The 22,513-nt window shown below is 52.2% G+C and overlaps 1 protein-coding gene across 2 annotated transcripts; it reads right to left on the bottom strand.

Annotated features, from left to right (window-relative positions):
* Positions 1-320: 320 nt before the first annotated feature.
* On the bottom strand, positions 321-21,979 carry WIPI1 (WD repeat domain, phosphoinositide interacting 1). 2 transcript variants are annotated; one of them, XM_050908345.1, is made up of 13 exons: positions 21,896-21,979; positions 20,378-20,460; positions 18,604-18,773; positions 14,948-15,044; positions 11,090-11,187; positions 9,961-10,053; positions 9,565-9,635; positions 8,529-8,636; positions 7,964-8,128; positions 7,672-7,779; positions 6,314-6,435; positions 5,457-5,557; positions 321-867 (listed from the first exon to the last, which is right to left on the bottom strand). In XM_050908345.1, the coding sequence occupies exons 1-13, from the start codon at positions 21,964-21,966 to the stop codon at positions 820-822; spliced, it is 1,335 nt and encodes a 444-aa protein (XP_050764302.1). In that variant the 5' UTR covers positions 21,967-21,979; the 3' UTR covers positions 321-819. The 2 variants fall into 2 exon arrangements, 1 of the variants encoding a protein (XP_050764302.1); XR_007767509.1 differs by having other exon boundaries at positions 824-867; positions 5,325-5,557.
* Between the last annotated feature and the right edge of the window lie 534 nt (positions 21,980-22,513).

Raw genomic sequence — 22,513 nt, 5'->3', positions numbered from 1 at the left:
ATTTCTGGGCAGATGCAAAGGCCTGGGGAGCTGCAAAGGCAAAATCGAAGGTGCAACTGAAACTTAAGAAACCACTGGGTTTTCTCAGCAGCTGAGTGAGGGTTTTCTGAAACGATTTTGGACTCTGATTTACGCACTCAGATCTTTCTTTGGACAAGCTGTAAGGGGACTTGTGTGGACTTGGCCAGGTGGGTCGGGGTGGGTGGGAGCAGCCATCCTCGCACCAGCCCCCCCAAACCCACTCTCCCACTCTCCCACTCATAAAACTTAATCAAGACTGACATCTTTAGGGCCCCACAAAGAACAGCAGGAGCTCGGGCAGCGAGCTGCCAGGGACAGACCGTGACTTTATTCTGTCTTTCAACATAGCAAATGGCATCTTCTCTAATATCACTGCAAAAATACTTTGCCTGGGTAAAATAGTATGTATATACTGTACAAAGACATAAGTTTAATATATCTTCCTATAAGTACATTTATACACATAAAACAGCATAAATTAGAAAAGGGACAAACAGGTATATAAAATTCTGGTTACATACAAATCCGATTAAATTAGCATTTACATTGTGGTTCTACCATATAGTTTGTTAAATATAGCGATGTGCATACAGTACATTGTCACCCCACCCAGACATGAATTAAAACAAGGGGCTAGCGGGGCCAGGCATTCACTTAAACATACCGTAGGAAAAAGCAGTGGCCCACCTCGGATTTTTTTTTTCTCGTCTTGGGGACTCACAAATCTGTTCTTCGAAATTCCTGGCTTTTCCAAAGCACTTCCCAGCAGCTGTCCTAAGCGCGGATGTTTGCTTCTCATCATGACCTCTTCGCTTTGCCCGGCTGACCTCCACGGCACAAGATTATCTACCAAAATCAAAACAGAACGGCCTTACTTTTCCCAGCAACAGGGTGTTGGTTTTACGCATATGGGAGGAGAAGGGGGAGGGATGTCCTGCAGTGTTTTACTTTCCATTCAAAGGCAGATTTGGGAGCAGTTTATTTATTTACTCTCCCCCTCCCCACATTTACAGTCCTGGGAACAGGAACCATCTGGCTTGGTGATAAGTGTGTCTTGCCTCTGGCTGGCATTGGGCTGAGCACAGCCATGCTTGCAGGAGTTCAGTTACTGGGGGTGAAGTCCGTTTGCCTCACTAAGTCCTCCCAAAAGGTTCAGCTCTTGGCATGGCAGGAGGGGAAAGGTGTGTGCCAGGCATCACCGTCTCTCTCCGGGGTCTCCAGATGGAGCCCAGAGTTAAAGACCTACATGTTAGACTGGATTAGGTGAGGGGAAGCCTAGCCTAAGTATCAGCAAAACCTTTGAGTGAAAGAGTAAAGCAGGCGCATAGAAGAACAGGCAGCAGCGAGGACCCTGAACCACTTCACATCACCTACTCGTGCCACGGGACGAGGCTGGAGACCCTGGGGTAAGATGTGCCCCTGCTTCTGGATGAGGCTTGGGCAGAGCTGCGGGGCTGCTGCAGCACCCGAGGCGGGTGCCTCTGCGGACACCAACCACGAGCCAAGGCACGGATCTCCCCTTGATCAGCTCCAGCCTTGCCAGACGTGACCTGCGTCTCCCAGCAGTACGGATGCAATCCCCACAGCCCCAGCTGCAGGAGGGTCTGCGCCAGCTCCTCCTCCTGGGATCCGTCTCTCCATGGGCTTCAGGACCATCGCTTGCCCAGTTTTGAGGCACAAGACATCGGCACTGGGTTGCACATTTCCCAAGGGACCTCAGATAATGTACTGACAAGCTGGGCTTAATCCTGCGAGCCCCAGCTGCCCAAAATGCCTGTCTGAGCTGCTGGGGCAGGAGCTGCTGTGAGGAAGAAGAGGCCAGTCAAGTTCTGCCAAACTTGCTCATCCCCCGTGAACCACGATTACTAGTAGAGCTTCACTGCAAAATCTACGGCCTTTCCTCTGCTAACAGCCAGCTGTTAAAAAAAAAAAATCACTTAAAATCATTAGTGTCACATATCCGCGCAACAGAGCGAGTGAAGCACCATCCAGCAAACAGCAAGGAGGAACTTGGGCAAATAGCGGTCCCACGGAGCCGAAGATGCATCTGCAACCTGGTTGCTTGTATTAAGATCCGTGATTTGAAGCAGCGGAGATGTGTGCGGGCCCCACGCAGGGGCACTGATTTCTCCCCCCCTGCAGACAGCAGCGCTGCCGGGGTGGGGACGTCGTGCTGTCGAGGGTGGCCGCGGTGCCGGGGGCTGCTGGAGCTCGTGCTCCTGCCCGTCCGTCCATGGAGCAGGCAGGGGTGGGAGCTGCAGCGAGGAGCTGCTGACGGCTGCTGCTCACTGCTGGGGGGGGAAGAGTTTTCGTTCCGCCCTGTGCACCCTATAACCAATGCAGCGGGCAGGAGCCACAGGCAGGCTGCCCAAACAGTTTTGGAGGTAGCCAAAAGTCGATGTGAAAGAGATGTTTTTAAAGACTATCTGTGTATCAGTGAGGGGAAGCTCTCTTTGAAGAGCTGACTGCTGTATACAATCTAGCCTGACTTAATGAAATGGCTCTCCTGATAAAGCCTTCACATCAACTCTGGTCCCGAAGCTGACAAGCTTCAGCATCCAGCCAAATGCAGGACGGATCATGTATGCCTGGAAAAGCACCGAGCAATCTGTTGGAAGAAATCACCTTTCCTACTGAATCCCAGAAGTTTTAAGACGGCCCCTGGTTGCATTCCTCAGGTCCACACAGGCCATCTTGCTTGCTGAATCCTGTAGGATTTCTTTTGTCAAACCTCACAGCACTACCCCAAAACTGTTCTGACCATGCCTTGGCGGGGAGAGCCGCTACGGTGGCTCCCGAAAGTGGAGCTGGCCAAGCGGTGCCCTGCCTGACCTGAAGCACACACCAACAGCTCCCGACACTGCTGGCAACCTCACTGACACTGATAAACCCACAGAAAAGTGGCACCTGCTCGGGCAGGTAACCAGAAAACAGCTGTAATCCCTGCAACCATTTGCAGCCGGAGCTGGGTTTGCTCTTCCTATGCCGCAAAGCCTTCTGACCACGCAGAGCAAGGGCGACGCAGCCTCCTCCCAGCATGTCACAAGCACGGCACCTTCTCCTCACCTGAGGCTTTAGCCTGCTGTCCATCTCAATAACGCCCGAGTCCCTTCTACGTAAGATCAACAGCAGACCTGAAAGCGCTTAATCCACCCCATCAACGCAAGCAAGAGACGTAATTGAGCTTGTTTAACCTCTTGCCGCAGGATCCTTCAGCAGTCCTGGCACAATCAATAGCAACATCCACATTCGCTCTTGTTGAGGCCATTTTTTTGAGCCCTCCTTGGGCTTCTCATCTCTTCTCTGATCTGTCCCTCCTTCTGTTTAATGAAGAGTCAGTTTTCGACAATCAGCAACAGATTTTATGTTAGACTGAAGCTGCTTTTCCTCACTCTTAACAGCTGAGCCTCTGAAGTCTTGCTTGAGGTCAGGGGAAGGCAAGATGTTTCAAAATGGAGAGGAACTGCTGGGTCTGAGCACTGCTGTTTCTCCAAAAGTATGCCTAAGTTCAAAGCCATACTCGTGGCGTGGGCTGCGGGTGAATATTCCATTTTGTCACAAGTTTTGAGGTTTTTAAATGTCTTTTTGTTGCACACTGGAAAACAAACAAAACCCTTCCCATGTTTCCGCAAAGCAGAATGCTGTCAAAACATTTTTGTTGGATAAGGTCAGGTTTTCTCTCCCTCCTTCTCCGCACAGAAGTGACTGATGCCTGAAACCCCCCTTGAACACGTCATTGAGACCGAACATCTCCGCGCTGAGAAAACAGCGAAGTTCAGTGAAATTCAGAGCATCAAAACATCCCGACCAACTCTCCGTATGCACTAACGCAGTGGGAGCTAGCGCCGCACTAGCTGGTAGACCAGATGCAAAACACATTACTGTCAGCAACGGAGGGGCAAAACCAAAGTCCTAGCTGCAGAGACTTTATCTGGAAGCTCCAATTGCTAAGCCACCGTGTCAGGGAGTATTTTTGGAAAGCGCCTTCCCTCCCACACCACCTCCTCCCTAACATTACACATGTAAGTTGCTCTGTCAGGTTAATTGCAGCACAGGATTTTGAGAGATCAAAGTTCATTTAATAAAGCGCCTGCTGTTGTACAGCAGGGGTTTGGGGCTGCTTTTATACAGCATAGTCCCAGCAGGAAGGCTTATTCAGGAGCAGCGTGATTCCTGCTTGCTGGCATTTGCCTGTCCCCAAAACCACATGGTCAAGAGCAGGTTCACCAGAAGGAAGCAAAGGATTTCTCTCTGGCCCTGCTGCTCGTTCCAGGGGCCTGGGCCACCAGCTTCTCCATGGCCACACGACTTTGGCCAGAGGGGAGACATTTTAAATATCCTTCTTGGGTAGTGGAGTCGGGCAACTAGAAAACTCTTGTTCTCAGTTTGCAGCAGGTTATGTTACAGGTAACAAAAGAGAATTGGTCTAAGCTTTACGCAACTGGAGTTGGATTTAGGCAGTGTTGTTTCAAAGGGAGTCATGAGCCAGTCATCTTTTATCTAAATAACACTTTGCATCAGTTAATAGGAAAGTGCCTCACAGAGGTCAGCCTCAGCATATAGAACAAATCCTGGGATCCCGATAAAGTTTTTACTTCCTCCTTTTCAGGCAAAACTCCAACAGCAGGATATGTAAAAACGGAGTAAGGGATTCAAAAGTCTGCCAAGTCTACAACTTGAAATCCATTACAATATTCTGCTGTATTAATGCATTACTATGATGAAGACACTGCTGATTACAACCAGATCATAGCACAGTACCAACATCGGTCCATTTAGGGGTTAGATACTTAACATAATACATGCGTCTGTAATAGGAAGAGGAGCAGGAGAGACACTGCCAGGCTTAAGTTAGATTTTAAAAAGCCAGTATCTTCTTCCAATGGTAACTGAGAAAGTGCGTATAAAAATCATAAAACGGTTTAAAACTCTGCTATGCCTTTCATCTTTGTACTCGGAAAAGGAGTTTCCTTTTCAGTTAGCTTGGAAATGAAGAGACTGGTGAGGTTCAGGCATGTCCCAGTTGCATTCCATAAACTAATACAACTGACTGTAAATGCAACAGGGAGTATTAAGTTTTTATTTCTAAATGATGGTATTGTTCAAATTAAAGCTATTCCTGGTAATACTAGAAATCTGCACAAGGCACAAAGGTCAGATCTGGATCTGAACGTCATTCTGCATCTGCACTTCATTCGACTAGTTTGTTCAGATCCATCTCTAATGATTAGGTTTGATCATCTTTGCCCCATCCCTAGCTGCCATTTAGTGGGGGTGTACTTTTCCTGGCACTGTCCCTATACCTTAATTAGTTATTTTAGGCTTCACAGTGAGCTGGGACAAGGTGGGGGCAACAGTATCTCTTCTGTAAGAGGTTAATACTTTCTTCTTAGCATGAGGGCTGAATTGCAGTTTTAGGGGTCCCGAATGCTCACAGGAGGAAACTCATTCTCGTCATCAAGACACACTGGTCCAGTTGCAAACTCATGCTCTGGGATAACCTCTCCTCGCAGGGCACCACCATCCTCTGAATAACCTGTCCGAGTAAAAATACAAAACGTTACGGATAAATGGATGGAAGGAGGCTGGAAACAAATAGCGGAGACACTATTTTATCACCTTTTTAGCACAGAGCTGCTTTCTCTGGCTTTTTGGCAGAGCTCTGGGGGAGTGCGGAAGAGAAAGTATCTCATCGACGCTACAGATTAGGGAATGGACTACATGGCTAGCTCCTGTGGCAGAAGCTTTCCTCCTCCCACCATGAATGTAAGCACCAATTTCAGAATAAGATCCACATCTGTATGTGGACCTTTAGACTCGGGAATATAATGAGATAGTCACCCGGTCTTCTCCTGCAACAATTTAGTGCTAGCATCGTTAGGGTAAGGTGTAACAGGTTTGGGAGAATCTGTAGCGATCTTGCCACAAAAATAGTGAAATCCGACTTCTATACCCATGGTTTCAACTCCTGGAAACCAGCCTGGCAGCAGCTGCTGTCTGACAAACTGTGAAGCTCGGATGTGGTTACTGCTCTGCCGGCGGGCCCGTTGGTGGTACAGCTCTGCACAAGGAGGAGAAGCGCTGGCAAGGGGTCCCGGGAAGCAGAGCAGAAAACGCCTGGCCTGTTTTTGGGGCAGGGGATGAACCAGGTGAGCTCCAGAGAGTCCTGCTGCCCCAGTCTGCATTGCACAAGTGGTGTTTCTGGTTGAACCCTTGGAAGTTGGGCGACTTTCCGCTTTGCCCCACGTGGCTTTCTTGCTTCTGCCTGAGGAGGGGCAGACATGATGCTTACCTGGCATGGTCGAAGTTGAAGGCACTGTACTTTGTCTGGCTACAGTTGCTGCATAAGATTGAGGTAATGGAGGCTGAAGGTCATTTTCTGTGTTCTCCTCCATCTTTCCTGAGCCAAGCAGACTAATCGTAGAGGAGCAAGAGAGGGGAGAAGAGTTAGTTCTCATCCCAACCGTTCCTCCCCCAGCACCGGCTAAGACAAACACATGCACCCACGTCTGCTTGAACCACATCACCCATCCGCATCACTGCATCCAGGCACTGCCTGCAGCCCTAACAGCGCTGCAGAGGAGGAGAGCATTGTGCTCTACAAGTAAAGCAGAGGGGGAAGCAGAAGATAGGGAAAGCACTACTTCAGCTAGAGGACAATGCTGGCACAAGAATAGAAGGGAACAGATTGACCACAAAAGCTTTAGGTTACAAAGGCAAACAGTGTTTCTAATCACAGAGGGGGCTCCGAAGGGCTTCCAACAGGAGCGGACTAGATGGGAAAAGCAGCGCTGGCTAGTTTAGGATGGAGTTTGAGCAGAGATATAGTATGATGTAACGTAACTCATGACCCAAGGGCCCTTTTCAGTCCTCTGATGCTAAGAGGAACCCACATACAAAGCTGGCCCGCCAGCTCCGGACGGCTGCTTCCGGACGGGAGCAGGCGGGCGTCAGCGGTGTCTGAAGGCGGCGGGGCGGCCGGAGCACGCTGGACAGCGCAGCTTTGAAGTGCCGTTGTTTTGTAGCTTTTCAAAAAACTGCTGGCATTTTCCTGGCTGTCAGCCACCTCCTGGCTTAGAGCACATGTTACATCGCACCCCACCCCAAAGGCTTCACATCTGGAGCCAAGTAGCCCAGATGTGTGTGTGGGGTTACCAAATTTGCATACAAACTGAACAGCAGCACAGAAGACTCTGCTTTGGCACTGCGTGCCTGCAGGCGTGCATCTGTGCGGGTTTTTGTTAACAGCAGCTCCCAGCGTCGCTCTGCACCATCCTACCCCCAAAGTCAGCTCTCCGGCACCCACTCACGCCTGGAGAAGGTGCTCTGCTCTCCTGCCACCGTGGTGGTCAGCGCTCCGCTGCTGGAGGCATCTCCTAAGGCACAGTCTGCCCACCTCTGCTGTCTAAGCTGAGATGTCCCACAACTGCCTAGGGATCTGAGATGTCTCTGGTTTCTTCTGCAAGAAACCCCACGTCCCTGCCTGCTGACGTGGTTCCCACCCACGTCTGTCGGATCAGGCAGCTAAAATCACAAAGTCAGTTCTAATGTTCTTGCTCCTACAGCTCCATTTTGTGACTTCAGGTGAAATTTCGTTTAATTTTTTAAAAGATCAGCCTCTGTATCAGATGTGTCTGGAGGTATAGTTACCTGTGTTTCTTAATTAAGACACACTCCCCTCCATCTTGCGGGTCCAAGTTATAGATATAGAGATGTCCATCTGACGTAGTCACCAACAGTCGAGGCAGCTTCTGAATCCTAATGAGAAAAGCATCATGAGTCCAAACACGTCTGCACTCGCACACAGATACAGCACGCACCCACGCTGCGTGCTCTGCAGGCCCCTGCAAAGATAAGGGGCCACAGTGGTGGTGTTCTGCAGAGATAGTTGTGTCTGCTCATGGGCTGGCGTGGCAGAGGGGATGCAGATGTCAATACATACGTGGAGAGGGCACAGATGTTCCTTTGTCCGGAGATGTTCAGGCGGACAGTGGCAAAGGCTCGATCCTGGTTCATCATGCCTGATACCTGAGCAGGGAGGTAGTTGGTAGCAGCCTGGAACATCTTTCCCATGTAACCGCTCCAGGTTGGAGGCTCTTCTGGCCGGCTGAGGGGGTCACAAAGCAGCATCAGTGGGGCTACCGCAATCAGCATGACAAAACAGATCAGGAACGGACAAAATGATCCTGATCTCAGATACGCGAAGGCTTTCTTTGGAGCACCTGCACACATTGTGCACCAGCCTAGCTGGACACATGGGAAGGAGGCAGGGAACAGTGGCAGCTAATAAACCCAGAGCAGGCCTGGAGAGGCTGACGGCAGGGATGTGGTGTGTAGCTTTTCCAAGGAGTGAGTCCCTCAGGACACAAAGCCGAAGAGACAGATTGCAGCTGGTACTGCTCATGGAGAGTACGTGGTGAGGAAATGGAGGCCAGCTGTGTAAAGGCAGACCTTTGAAGCAGAGACACCCCTGGGGCAGGCAGGTTAACCCAGGCTAAGCCCCTCACCTGTCAGTGAGATGCTCCAGTTTAAAGATGTGCACGGTCTCCGTGTTGCTGGAAGCACAGAGGAACTGGGAATCCATGCTGAAGACCAGAGAGCTGATGTTCACATACCTAAGACCAAGCAAAAACAGGACTGGTCACTTCATGGCATACTGTTCAAGGGGAACTGCTTGGTTTTGCTCACAGAGAAGAGGACGTGGAGGAAGGAGACCCATACACAGTGAGGAGCACCCTGCCTGGCTGCTGCCGAGCCTGTGGGCTGACTGACCAGCATTTCCCTAATCCCTTGGCTCAGCAGAGCTGGGGTAGCCTCAAGGTAGTGACAAAGAGCCAGAGAGGTGCAAATGTCCTTGCTCACAGAGCTGTCTGTGGAGTGAACATCTGTGCCGACCTCGCTACAGCAGCTAAAGCTTCTGGTACTGCAAAGGCCAGGGAGGATATCCAAAGCGCTGGATAGTGGGATACATATGGCATCTCCTCCTGCACAGGTTCAGCAGGGCCAGGGTGTCTCAGTCACGGCAGTTTTTGTACTTGCAGAAGTGGGTGTAAAATCACAGGCAGGTCAGGGATGGGGAAGAGGGAAAAGTCAGGAATGGATCTACTGAAAAGATCTGAGGGAGCCTGCAGAAGGGCAGCAACAGCCCATTCCCGCCATCAAGACTTGGGCTCTGCGCAAATCACTTAGTAGCTTCAAAGCACCTCCTTTGAGAGGGCAAGAGTTGGTCTAATAACTTTGGGGACTCCATTATTTCAAGTAAGAAACAAGAAAGGACAGAGTAAATGGACTGAATCTACCTCTGTTCTCTGCAATCGCCCTGTTCTGCGACACACTGAATTGAATCACTAAACTTGCCGGAGGCAGCTGGGCGCAGCATGGCTGTCTGACACAATGACATTTCTATCTGATACGTTCGCTCTTGTTTTCTTTCTGCAAAAGATGCCAAAGCCACCAGGATCTGACGTTGCCCCTGTCCCTCTGTTTACATTTCTGCTCCGGGAGCCCTCTGTGTACTTGTCACCGACAGAAGAATGAACTGACCTTTTCATCCCTCGGCGGAATTCATAGAGCTTTTGCCCCCCAGGAATGGAAAATACACGAATGACTGTGCCCTGCAAAAAATGCAAATGAAAGATCACACAGGAACAGGGCAAAGAGCGCGAGCCCTTTCTCTGACACACCCAGAAACTTGGGACGTGCAAAGGCCCCTCCTGTTTGCCAGCCGCGGTCAATCTGAACCCAATACACTGGCCTCTTACAAGGCAGAGTCCTTTTAGTGCCCCTCCTCTGTTGGCCGTGTTTAAGAGCAGGCAGCTCAGAGGTCCCGCTCTCCATGCTCCAGGCAGCCGATGCACCAGAGCTGGCTGGGACCCCCCTGCCAGCCGCGGGCAGGGAGCACAGGCAGCAGGGAGGGTGCTCGCAGCGGCGCTCACTCACTTTTTCAGAAGCACTTGCCAGCTTCGAGCCAGTGGAGTTGAAGGCGAGAGCAGCCAGAGGCCCGTCATGGGCAGGAATTGTGCAGGCTGTTTTCTGTAGGGCAGAAGGTAATGTGAGTGCAAAGAGACACGTTGCTCCTCGGACTGCCTAAGGGCAGGGCATTCCCTGCCTCGCACCCTACCCAGGCCTGCCGATATGGGTTCGCAGGATCGTATCGCACTTATGGTATCCCTTCAACATCCTCAGCATTTCTTATCTTTGCCCTGCCTTGAGCTCACTCCCCACCTACTACAGCCACTGTGATTACAGAAAGCTCATTTCAGGGGCAGAGGTCCTCAGCTCCCCGCCTCTCCAGGCTCTGGGATCGCAACTGTGTCCTCTCTGAAGCGTGGCATTTCTTTGTGCAGAGATAGAGTTGGCCTCCATGCAATTTGCTCGGCTGTACAGCAAATCCTGCTGCAGCAACACCACCCTGATGCCTGCAGGGAGCCCAGGCCCTCGCTAGTACCTCTCACAGCAGCAGCATGTTTTCCCCTTGTGCTCTGCTCCTCCCCTGCTGCAGATCCTCAGCTCCCGCTGCACGTACAGAGCGACAGCCTTATGTAATCCAAAGCCCTGGCATAAACAGCAGATAATCATGACCCTGCTTCCAGCCAGGGACAGATTTCCTGAGGGGGCTCTGGACACCTCTCCCTCTCCATGACTTCGGGTCCGGCATCCCTTCCAGCCCGTGGCGTGCTCCTGCGCTGCGCCTGGAGCAGCTCCAACCCTCCCTGAGCCACCCTGGTCACATCACTCCCATGGGATACGCTGTTGAAGCTCCTACAGGAACCCCCTATAGGAACCCCTGTGTCAGCCTGGCAGCGGCCCTTGGGCTGCGGGGTAATGGGTCACGTTTCCCTTAATATCCCGTACTGGGAGATGGACGTCCTGATCTCAAAGAGGCTGTCTGCTTCGCATGGCGTCCAAGCAAGGGGGATGGGGAACGTGCCTGCTCTGGGCAATTCCCTTGCAGTTTAGCTCGGTGGAGTGTATTTATTCATCCTTCCCAAAGGCCCTGTTGGCTTTGCTGTGGTTCTGTTTGTTTTCAGTCCCTGCCGGTATCCAAATGGGCGAGCTTCGCACTTACCAAAGTATTTCCGTCGTAAAGCGCGATCTCTCCGCTGGTCGCACTGCCGGGATAAGCCAAGTAGGAGTTGGCGTGGTTGATCGAGAGAGCGCACAGACCTGGCAAGGCGAGAAGGACGCAGCTGAGGTTGTTTGTTGGTGGAGGACAGAAAGCAGAAACGCGGCCATGGACACCGCAGGGGGTTCAGGCTCTGTCTCATTTTGGGGCAGCGTCCGGCACCGGGCGCAGGCCGGCGGTGCGCTGGCAATGCCTCGGCCGTGGGGACACCTGCTGGTATGGGACAGTACGGCTCCCTTCTCCCAGCCACCGTCCTCCCCAAACCCTGCTCAGAAGGAGCCCAGGTCTTGCTTTTGGGCACGCTCTTGGCTTCTCCCCCTTAATCATCTCCTTTGAGAAGGCAAGAATAGGTGCGTGAAACACAGCAAGGGACATCTTGGACTCAGGGCTAACAGGACTCATGTCCAGGCACATCTGGGCACCTCCAGATGTGCGCAGGGCGTAGGTGCCGGGTCAGAAGCTCAGATGAGCAGCGCAGCGTGGACACAGCCCCGGTATGAAGCCTGGCAGATGAAGGCTGGCACGGCAAGGCAGCGGCTGTGGGCCTGGACAGTGCCATTTCCTTTTTCTCTGAACGGAAAAGGGAAGCAGAAGAAGACAAAGCAAATGCCACAGTTGTGCAGGGAGCTTCCGGCTGACAAGGAACTTGAACCTAGCTAAATTTTAACCACAGAGGAATTCTTCCCCGTAATAGCCATCTGTTTTTATGCCAACATGAGCATAAAGGTTCCCAAACACACCTTTCAAAGTGAGCAGGAATTACAGGATGAGACAGGGATGGATGGATGGATGGATGTGTGTGTGGTTACGTCCATCCGCCTGTCCCCCAGGTGACCTCGGAAAAGAGCATCTCTTCCTGCCTCTCCTTTCTGCCGCTGGCTGAGGACCTATCCCAGTGAATCCTGTCACACACAGAAACGGGTCTCACTTGCTTCCTGCGCCACGTCCACGTGCTCACAGTCCTCCCAAATCCGACTCAAGGCTTCGGCACGACCTGAGCTTCCTGGCCCCCGCCGGGGGGTCCCACCTAATCCCACGTGTGGAGGAAGCTGCGAGGTTAAAGGCTGCCAGGGATGCTGCCATCCTCCCCAAACAGGACGCCTGCACGTATATGCACGGACACGCGCACACATGCCGTGCAACCCATCGTGTCAGGACACGGCCCTGGCCCAGGCCCAGCAGCGGGGAAGGATCGGCTGAAGCTCTCGTTTTAGGTCATTGTTTATAACTAAACAAAGAGACCACAGCAGAGCCAGGAGCTGCAGGATCGGCCAGGGGCCCCAGGGATCCACTCCCTATCAATCAGAGGCATTTACATCATGCCAGGGACTGCACGCACCGGGGAGAAGAGGTGCAGCAGCAGCAAAGTGCAGGCAATTAAAAGGCACCCAAAGAGGGAGGGATGGGATAGGAGGAAGGCAAAGATAGCCCAGAGACTTTGCTTGTGATGAGCATCCTGTCTTTTCAGGATGGTCTTCCCCTGGCCCAGGCAGCACAGGGGGATCAGCACAGCCCTTTCTCTAAGCGGAGGATCTAGAGAACACTCGAGCTAAACAAAGCAAGCTCTGAGCCGCTGGTGTGAGTCACCCGCTCCCTCTGCTCCGTGCCTGGCTGGGAGAGGCGGACGGGAAACCAGGCCAGGGGAAAACACAGACGCAAGTGTACTGGGCTGACCTCAGGGACGCACAAAGAACAAGGATCACAAGGGACACGGGCAGCCTTTGAAGATGCTCCTCTACTACTCTCAGCAGCCCCACAGCCCTGACGAGGGTCGGTGCATGCAGTGGCAGGCTCAGGAGGGAGGAGGCAGGCTGGTGCTGCTCAGGATGGCAGCTCTGGGAATGCCACATCGCAGGTGGCTTCCTCGAGCAGCATGGAAAAATGCTACTGTGTCCGAGAAGCCTGGCCTTGCCCCCAAGCCAGCAGGTCCAGGCGCATCTCAGGCTTGAGGGGAGCCACATGAGGTGGTTTCCAAAGCTGCAGTCGTCCCTGAGATATGCCCTCGTGGCACGCATGTCACCACAAGCACTGTGACCTCCTCAGTGCAAATCCTGCCCCTGACATGAGCCACATGAAAAACAACATGCTTGAGCACACATGAAAAACAACAGGCTCGCCCACCATGGGCATTTTCCTCTCCTGCATGGAGGAGGCTGGACCGGGAGCCAGGTCCTGGCCAGGAACAGCCAGAGAGCTCACTGCGACTGGCCGGTGGGTGTGCAGCAAATCCCAGTCCTCAGCGTGCTCGTGTTACCGTGCCCAGGGCGCACACTTTGGGGAGGTGGCACACTTGCTGTGTGCTCCTACACTCCCCTGGCACAGATCCCCACTCCAAAAAGGGTTGTGTAAAGAGTGGTGAGGCTGGACTGCCTCAGCCTCCTGGACACGCTGTCCTCGGGGTCAGGCTTGGGACCAAAGCAGATGGTCCAGGGACAAAGGGAGCACGCGTGGCACAGCGCTGGTCGCTCAGCTCATTTCAATGACAGCTGCTGCGGTTAAAGGATTTTAAAAAAATTAAGCCCATATGAAGTCCTGTGATCCACAGCAGCCTAGTCCTGGCCCAGCGAGCGCTGATTGCTGTTGCTCTTAAACCATGACCTGATCATTCAGCCCCACTGCAGAACAGCTTCAGGCCTGGGTATCTCTGCCCTTCCTGTCGCTGCTGGGCTTTCTCGGGAAGGTTTTAAACTTTAATTATATTGGCAGTATTTAGTATATTTAATCCACATGGAGAGGCCATCTGTTGAAACCTGAAGTAGGTCAGGGGAGCCGTCAGAAGAGCGTCCCTTGAAAGCCCAGCAGCCAGGCATGAGCACATCAGCAACTTCCCGACCAACCACCCGTGAAACGATGCTGCAGCCTGCGCCCGACCGGGATATCACAGCAACGCATGGCAGCGCTGCCGCAGGCGCTCCGCCAAGTTCCCCTCTCCGTGGCTAAAAATAGCTCCTCTCCCATGAGCAGCAAAGCCGGATTCACCCTACGCTACACAGAGAGGATCTGTTCTGCAGCCACCTGCCCTGCCCCTTGGGTTTGCAGCATATATGGAATAATATCAGGTGGCAGCCCCGGCTCCTGGGAACTCCCTGGCAGAGAATTAGCGCTATGCCTGGCTGCATTTTCTGCCCCGGGTGATCTTCACAGTGCTAATCACTTTGGGAGCTGACCCCAAGCCCATAAGTAATCACAGGAGCTTGCTACCTTAGCGGAGCAGTGCATGTCCATGGCCAAAAGAGAACCTGGGTTAACCGCAGGTCTGGAGGGAGTGCCGAGCTCTGCAGCACGGCGTGACGCTGCAGAGCTGACTCATGCCGGCAGCGCAGGGAAGCGGGGCTCCTTTGTCCGGAGAGCAAAAACGCCACGGGACTCTCTGACGCAGGGCATGGTGAAGGAAGGGCAGGGAGCCCCGGAGGAAGAATTTCAAGTTGTCTTATATGTGGAGGGAAACTTGCGGTCCTGGCCTGCCTTACGGCTTTCCGCTTGTGAAAGAGAATAAAGGCACACTGCAGGAAGCTGTGAGCTGCACGGACATCTCGCGCGAGGACAGGAAGGGACCGAACCTGGGAGGTGAAGTCAAACCACGCTGACCATTTCTGCTCTCCTTTGACACATTTGCTCAGGACAGAGCAGGGTTTCTGCTCTCCCAAGCCCGACTGATTGCCTCCATGCATTTCTGTCTCCCCAATGCTGAATTAGGATACACAAACCACAGGCTGGTTTAAATTCTAACATGAGTGTTGTGGCTCTACAAAGCTCCTGCAGAGCTGATCTCTCCCTTTCACACAGTTTTTCTGTGCTTACCTGTTGTATTCAGAGGCGTATCCAGAATAGTCTTCAAAAGCTTCATGTCCTTAATGTTATGGATGTAAATTGACTCCTCCAGGCAAACAACCAGCCTCTGCAAGGACACAAGGGACATGCACAGAACCTCACCAGCATGGGCACGGTGCCTCTGTCTGCTGCTCCCACAGTTCACACCCAAATCTTCACTGTTAGAAAAAATCAATAGGAATTTCTCACGCACTGAAACGTAACAGGAACATGATCTCTTCTGCTTCTCCATCCCCTCTCACTGGACAACCTTTGATTTTGTATGACTGCTTTTGAGAGCTGCCTGCATCTGGTCTTGCTTTAGAAAGCAGCTAAAACATCATGACTTCTCTGCTACCCTAAGAGCTGATCTTCCACATCCCCAGACCCCAGGAACAGGAAGACACATCAGGGTTATACCCTAGCTGCGGGGCCTTGATTGCCATCCTTTCCTATCCCAACTCTTCTCTGCAGTTCTTTTCCTAGCAAATTACTTTTTGATCATAAAGACCAGGCAGCAGAGAGGCTGCCAATCCTGCTTGTCAGTATGCCTACAGATGGGACTACGTGCCCCTTGCCCTAACTTTTTCCCGATTTGGGAGCGAACATTTAGGTGATGGGCCTCCCACTGCTGCTAAACCTAATGCATCTGTTCAGCAGATTAATGTTTCTTTTCCCATTCAACATCAGCAGCAAGACTCTGCTTTATGTGCCCTGCAGAACTGCATAAAAACTGGGCTGGGAAACATTTGTTCAGGGACAGTCACATTTACACCGTCTTGGCAGATGGGTAGGGTATTTCCAAGTTCATGTGCTTGTACCTTCTTCTACCGAACTTGTCAGGAACACCCACCCACCCACCCAGCCTAGAGGCAGCTGCTAAGAGAGGAGCTGCCAAGCGATGGGGAAGAAAGGCAGAAAGGAAAAAAGAAGCCTAATGCTGTAACCTTAGCACTGGGCCACCATCTCCGTGACCACTCAGCTTTGTGTCTCAGCTCGGTCCAGATCTCTACGTGTTACCACGGAGGCATTTTGCATAGAGGCTTTTTTTGGGACCAGGCTTTGGATCTGGCTGAAGGGTTGTGCTTTCTAAGTCCAGCGAGCACACAGCTCCACCTACGTTAGTGCCAAGTGTCCAGAAGCACTGAAAACCTCCCAATAAAAACGTAAGGCCAGACTCCATCCAGGCTCCTGAAGTTGGAGCACCCGAATCCATGTACAGGAAGCCTCCACCTCTTTAGAAATGAGGCCACTTATTTAGTATCTAAATGTGGAGCTTAGTCACTAACTTGAAACACCCACATTAGAAAATCTTTGCCTTGCTCCACCATTACTCTCGGATCAAACTCTTTCCCACTTCTATTCCTGCTAACCACAGCATCTGGGGCTGTGTCAGAGCCATTTTGCATTTCCAGGAAGACTTTGCGTTTTCTACAGTAACAGCCATCAACTTGCTAGCAGAGACCGTCAGAGTAATATTTATACAGCTGATTTCGGCAAAGCCACCATGTGCTTTCCCAGAACTGCAAAACGCACTGCTGTTGATGTACAGGTGAAGGGAGGTTTCCAGATGATGGCAAAGCAGCAGCCAAGAGCTGCAGCAAGAGATGCTGGCACCGACAGGGACAAAATCCAGGAAAGTGATGGGAGTGGGAGGTGAACAGGCGAAGGAGGCTTGGACAAGCTCACCACGAGTTGGAGAGGGCTGGTTCTCTGCCTCCTGCCCTCCATGCAGCCCTGTAGCCCATGCTAATGTCAGTGCAAACCCTGCTGAGATGAGGAATGGGTTTTATCCTCACTGTGCACACAGACGGAGCCTCAGAGAAGGTGCCTGGTGCTGTCATTGCTACACACGGTTCAAGGCACTGGGTCTTGTACAAAATGTTACTGCTCACCAGTATTTTTCTTTAGTACTTCAGTTTGACACGAATCAGGTTAGATAACCGAGTTGTATGTTGAGGACTTAAATGTGCTGGGTATGGACACAGCCAGAAAAACGTATCAAATCTCTCCAAAGAGCTCAGCAGGGTTTCAGCAGTGAATGAAATCCCAGGGAGGTTACAGGAGAGCTTCTCGCCAGTCCCACAGCACGGCCTTATGCCCCACTTTGAGACAAATCACGATCTACCTTAACACACTTAAAGAGTTATGATGGAGCTTGGAACAAAGAATTCCCATGGATCAACAACAGCTGAGGGACTTGCTTGTTTGCACAACAAGGACTTCTTCACAGAGAGATCAAATCGAAACATGCACCATTTGTTTGAGACCTGTTCCTGTTTTATTTGCCACCATTTTCCTGTGTTAACGTCTTGTATGGGATTTGGCCTTCTATGGACTTTTAATGAAGTACAACTGTCATACAGAAGCCCAGGCAAGGGGTTCAAATGTCACAGCACCTGCAGAATCTGACTGCCGCCAGTTTAAATCTTGAACGCAGACTGAAACAGTGATTTCTCTTCTATCTACCCAAGTATCTGTAGCATCTTCAAATTTCTCCAGGTGTGTCTGTGTTATGGCTAGAGGATGAGCTCAGCCTAGGATTTGAACCCAAGCTCATAAAGCAGCCAAGGAACGCAGATGCAAGGCTGGGCCTATGCATCATCTTCAGGCAATCTCCAGAGCAGCATATGGGGAAAAGCCTGAACTTATTTTATTCTCACACTAATCTCCTAGAGCTGCTAAGCAGAACCTCCCAGTTTATTTTTATACACATATATCTATCTGCAATTCAAAGGAAGTCCTTATTTTGCCAGCTCCATTGTAAGTTTAAGTGAAAAAAATCAATTTAGGACAGATTTAATTGTAGTACAGGAACTTCTGGTCAAACACAGCTTTACTGGAAACTCAACCCGGAGTTTGCTTATGGGAGAGCCTTACTGCAGGACTCACTGTTGCTAACTGAGGAGAGGCTGATTATATACAATTACACAGACTGCTTATTTCTTCATTGTAAAGTGTCCTCTGCTTCTTACGGCATATACTTTGAAAATAATTATGGACAAAAAGAAAAGATGACTTAAAATCCTCCAAAAGGGCTCAGGGCTGCATAAGGCTGTGTCAGTTCAGAGAATAACACTCTAAAAGCCTTCTTCGAAGTGGCCCGAATGTTTTCTATACCTTTAAAAATAAAACAAGGGTGCTAGCAGTACTTGAGAAGCAGCCTTTCACCTCATCCATGGAGTTCAAGTTACTCCTGGGTTTTGTTACCAACTTTGAAGGTCTCATTTGCAACCAAGATGGCAGAGGTGGGCCTGAAGTCAGGATGTAGAATCCAAGGGAGGGAGAAAGATGAAAAGGTGTTTTTTTGGCAGAGCTGCGCGCTGACTAGGCAAGAAGGCAGACAACAAAAACCCTTTGTGTAATTGGCACAAAAATAAGGACTTAGCTTCATTTTACTGAAGCAAACAGTTGCGGCAGATGATATCCACAGCTATCCTGCTCCTCTGTCAGAGGTCGCTAAGCCTGAAGCGGAGCTGGTAGGAGAGGACAGGTACCTCCCCGTCCAGTCCCACTTCACAGTCTCCATGCAAACCTACCCAGGCTGCCACTGCTCTGCTAGGCAGCGGGGTCCCAGCTGGAAAGTCAACACCAGCAAAAAGCCAGAGTGGGACAAGTCTGGCTAACCCCTTTCCCCAGCCTCTCACCTGACGATTCAGTCGGATGGACAGTATGTTACTGGAATAGCTATAGTTGCAGATCTCTGTCCCTTTCTTGAAGTGGTAGACATTCATTTGCTGTGGTTTGGCATGACTGACCACAACCACAAGGCTGCTGGAGAACAGACGCTCCACGATGTAAACATCTGGGATTTCATCTGGGCACAGAAGGAAAGCAAGAGAGAGTCTTTAGCTTGGCTTATGGTTGATTTGATTGCAGCAACAAGTAAGACTCAACTCAAGAGGGAATCGGGTTGGAACGCTCAGTGCTACGGTGTTCAACATCTGCTTTTGTTAAAAATTTCTCATACCTGGCACAAAGCATTTAGGTCAGAGCAGGAAGGGGTTAATGAACCTTCCCCTGAAGGCAGAATTTAAGCCAGCCTCCTTTGACAGTGCCCTTGTGCCTCTCCTGGGCAGGGCCCTCCAGCTGAAGCTTATCCTTGGGCCCTCCAGCTGAAGCTAATCCTTGGGAAGCAGATATAAAAAGGAGGAGCTCACCCAAGTTGGTCAGGGACTTTCCTGGAGGGAGTGAGGAAGCTGGGGCTTGTTGAGGTAAGGAACAAGCTGTGTGTAACTCACTGTTTATCCTGCATGGTGCCTGATTTCTCCCAGCCTCCTTAGGGAAGGCTGATGTGTTTAAGCCCTCCCTGTTACTGGGGTTGTGGTCTCTAGAGAGCTTTAGCATGGCTGTGGTGAACAGTGGTGTGGTATATCTTGTAGAGACTATGTCTGGGATGACTCCTGTTGTGTTGAGAAGGCACCATTACAATGGCCCTTGTGGACCTGTACCTAAATCATTAGGGACTGTGACTTCTAGTGTAGGTAGCCCTGAATAGTGCTCAGTGCTTGGGCTGTGCTGTATCGGAGGTACAAGGACTGCTCCACAGCCATGATGTGGGACTACTCATGTCTTGGCCCATCACCTTGAGCATGTCACCAGCAGGGATCTGTTTCTCTTTGGCCTGACTCTGGGGGCAATCCAAACTCCTAAATACTTCTTAATATAAGTCTATGGCTTGCTGCTGTATAGCAGCTCAGTTACTCTGTGGGACAAAGAGGAAAGGAGCCTGGACTTTGCTCCAGATGATGCAGCTATGTCTGGTTGTGAGGCTCTTTCTGTAGCCAGTGGAGAAAGACTAGCCTATCCCAGCTGTGAGGTGTATCTTTAGTGCATCTCAGCTGAAACGCTTCTGGCCATAGCCTGAACTGGACTAGAGTACATGCTCCATGAGGCCTGACTTGTTTCAGGCTGTTAAGTGCATTGCATGCTGCTCTGAGCTAATAGCGGAAAGCCTGCTGTGAATGACCTTCTTGCATGGGAAACCTGTTAAAAACATCTTGCTTGTAAATACCATATTGGCCTGCAAGTTACCCAGCATCTGTGCTGGGAGTCTGTGGTCTCCTGTCCATGTATCTGGAACATGCTAGTGGTAAACTACCTCTGAATGCTGGTTTGCAGGATAAACTGCTGCTGTCAGAGTGACAGCAGTGAAAAAAGCTGGACTCTAAACTTGAGTCCTTCAACTTTGAAGTACTGATGACTGTTCAGAAGCTTCTCCAAGGCTGTAGCTCACTCTAAAGGCTGCTGTGCACAGGGCAATAACCAGAGATGTTCCTCTCCTGGTATGGGTACACCAGAAACAGATGCCATCTCTGCATCAGCAGTGAGCAGAATCGCTCCCTTGAGGCAGACTGAAGCGCACTAATACAGGTAAAGTCTGTCAGCCAATATTCCATTGCAGTGAAACAGGAGACTTACTGCTTTCGTGGACCTGGTCCAGTTGCTCTACAGAACTTAAGGAGAAAAGCCTGTATCCAGTTGTGGTTCCAATTGCCAGGGAGCTGCAAAGACAAGACAAAAACCTGCTAGTTCAGATCTGAAGGCCTCCAGGCGATAGAGTCCCTGCAGGTAGGGGAAATGGGTAGTTCCTGGTACAGTGATCTGTGAAGGCACAATTTCAGTTTCCACTCTCAACCTAAAGCATATAAAGTAACAAACACAAGAATCTGGCTTTCCATCTGAGGTTACTGCAGCCTACAGAAGGCAAGTATCCCTGTGAGACAGCAAACTGTCATCCATTCATATGGTCCTGTGGCTGCTGGAGGAACAAACAGGCATATCTCTAGCCGGGAAGCTGCAGATGGGACCTTTGGGACATAAAAGGGGGCTGTTTCCTAAGCCAGGAGCTGATCCAGCTACATTGACACACTGATTTGTGAGGGCTGTGGAAGCTTTGCTCTCACTAGTGGCAGCGGGCGCAGGCATGTAGCGCAAGGCGTGGCCATGCCAAGTGCTGGCTCTGCTCAGTTCCAGATATAGTAAGCAGCAACATCTAGGTCTTAAATCAGCAGCCAGCCCAGAATACCAACACACAGTGTTTGTGCTGGCGGCGGTGGCCAGCAGGTTCACGTCACCCGCACGTTGCCACCCATCAGAGCACTCTTTGTTTAGACACAGCAAATGTAAAGCAGTGCTGCAAAGGTAATGATATTTCCAGGTGTGAGACGGGTATCTGTGATTCTTGTCTTATCCCATAATCTGGACTGATCTTGGCTCTGGGCTATGACTGCCAGACACCGTGTGTAGCTCACTGCTTCAGGATGTTTATTGTCCCACTTGGAAATGGTTCTTAAATGACTGGTTTTGAAGCAGCTAAACCACAGGTTAGCAACGGTGTAAGGGCGAGAGGCCCCAAGGAAACCCCCTGTTGTCTTGAGGTGGTGGTGGGGCCATACTTTGGCACAGGCTGCTCACCAAGAGCCTGGAGGCTCCTCTTGGCATGGAGCCCTGGGCAACTCTGCCACCTACAAAGTGGCCGCAGCCCAGGTCAGCAGCCCAGATCTCTGACCATCCAAAAAAGCTTCCCAAACTGCTGGGGAGGTAAAAAAAAAAAACAAAACCCAGTGAGTCCTCTGAATTTGCTGCCTCCCTTGGGCTCCCAGAGACCTAACCTGGGGGCATTTGAGGATGGCCATCGAGAGCCAGGTGCCCCCAAAGAGCGGGGTAGGGCCTTGTGGGGCTGGCGGATCCCACAGGGCTGGCCCCGTTTGGGCCGCGGGGAGCTTCGCCCAGGGCCCCACGGAGCCGGACCCGTGGGGGGGGTGTCCCACGGGGGTCGTCTCTGTAGGGCCAGCCCCGCTCCGAGCTGTCATGCCCCGTGACGGCTGCGGGACCAGCCCCACTCCGGGCCGTGGGGCACCGTGGGGCCGGGCCAGCCCCGCCCGGCCGCCGCCGCGCTGCCGTCGCCCCCCTCCCCGCGGTGCCCGCCCCGCTTACGTGCAGTCCTGGTTGTAGGAGAAGCAGCTGAGCGCCGCGGGCCCCCCCGGGGCCTCGGCCGCGGCCTCCATGGAGCGGGCGCGGCGGCTCGGCCCGCTCCGGCCCCCGCGGCGGCGGCGCCTCCCCCGCGCCGGCCCCGGCCCGCTCCGCGGCGCTGGCGGCGGCCAGGGGCGGTGCCGCCTCCCATTGGCCCGCGTCCCGCCGGAGGGACCGCCCCTCCCGCAGATGGACTCGCGCATCGACCTCTCCGCGAGGGGCAGGCGGGACGGTCCCGCCTCCGGGGTTAGCGGAGCCGGCTGCTATTGGCTGGCGGCGGGAAACAGCTGTGCGTGGCCACGTGGTGATGTTGTGGTTGCATCAGACGAGCCCGGGCAGATGTTGGGGGGGGAGCAGCACATCTGGGGGGCTCATCGCTGCCTACGGCGGCTTGAGCGGCGTTACCGGGGGCGGGAGGCGTCCTGCCGCGGCGGTGCGGTACACCGGGGGGGGCACGGCAACAAGTGGCTGCTGGGGGGATGGCCGCGTCTGGCATTGGGGAAGCGCCGTGCGGGGTGGGCGAGGGGCTGGGGCGGGGAAGGGTTCCGTGGTGCGGGGAGAACTGGTGGTCTCCCGCCGTCT

This window comes from Gymnogyps californianus, chromosome 19 (assembly GCF_018139145.2).
Source record: "Gymnogyps californianus isolate 813 chromosome 19, ASM1813914v2, whole genome shotgun sequence".
NCBI classification, from domain to species: domain Eukaryota; kingdom Metazoa; phylum Chordata; class Aves; order Accipitriformes; family Cathartidae; genus Gymnogyps; species Gymnogyps californianus.
The sequence above is the reverse complement of the archived record's forward strand: the minus strand, read 5'-3'. Positions and strand labels throughout refer to the sequence as shown.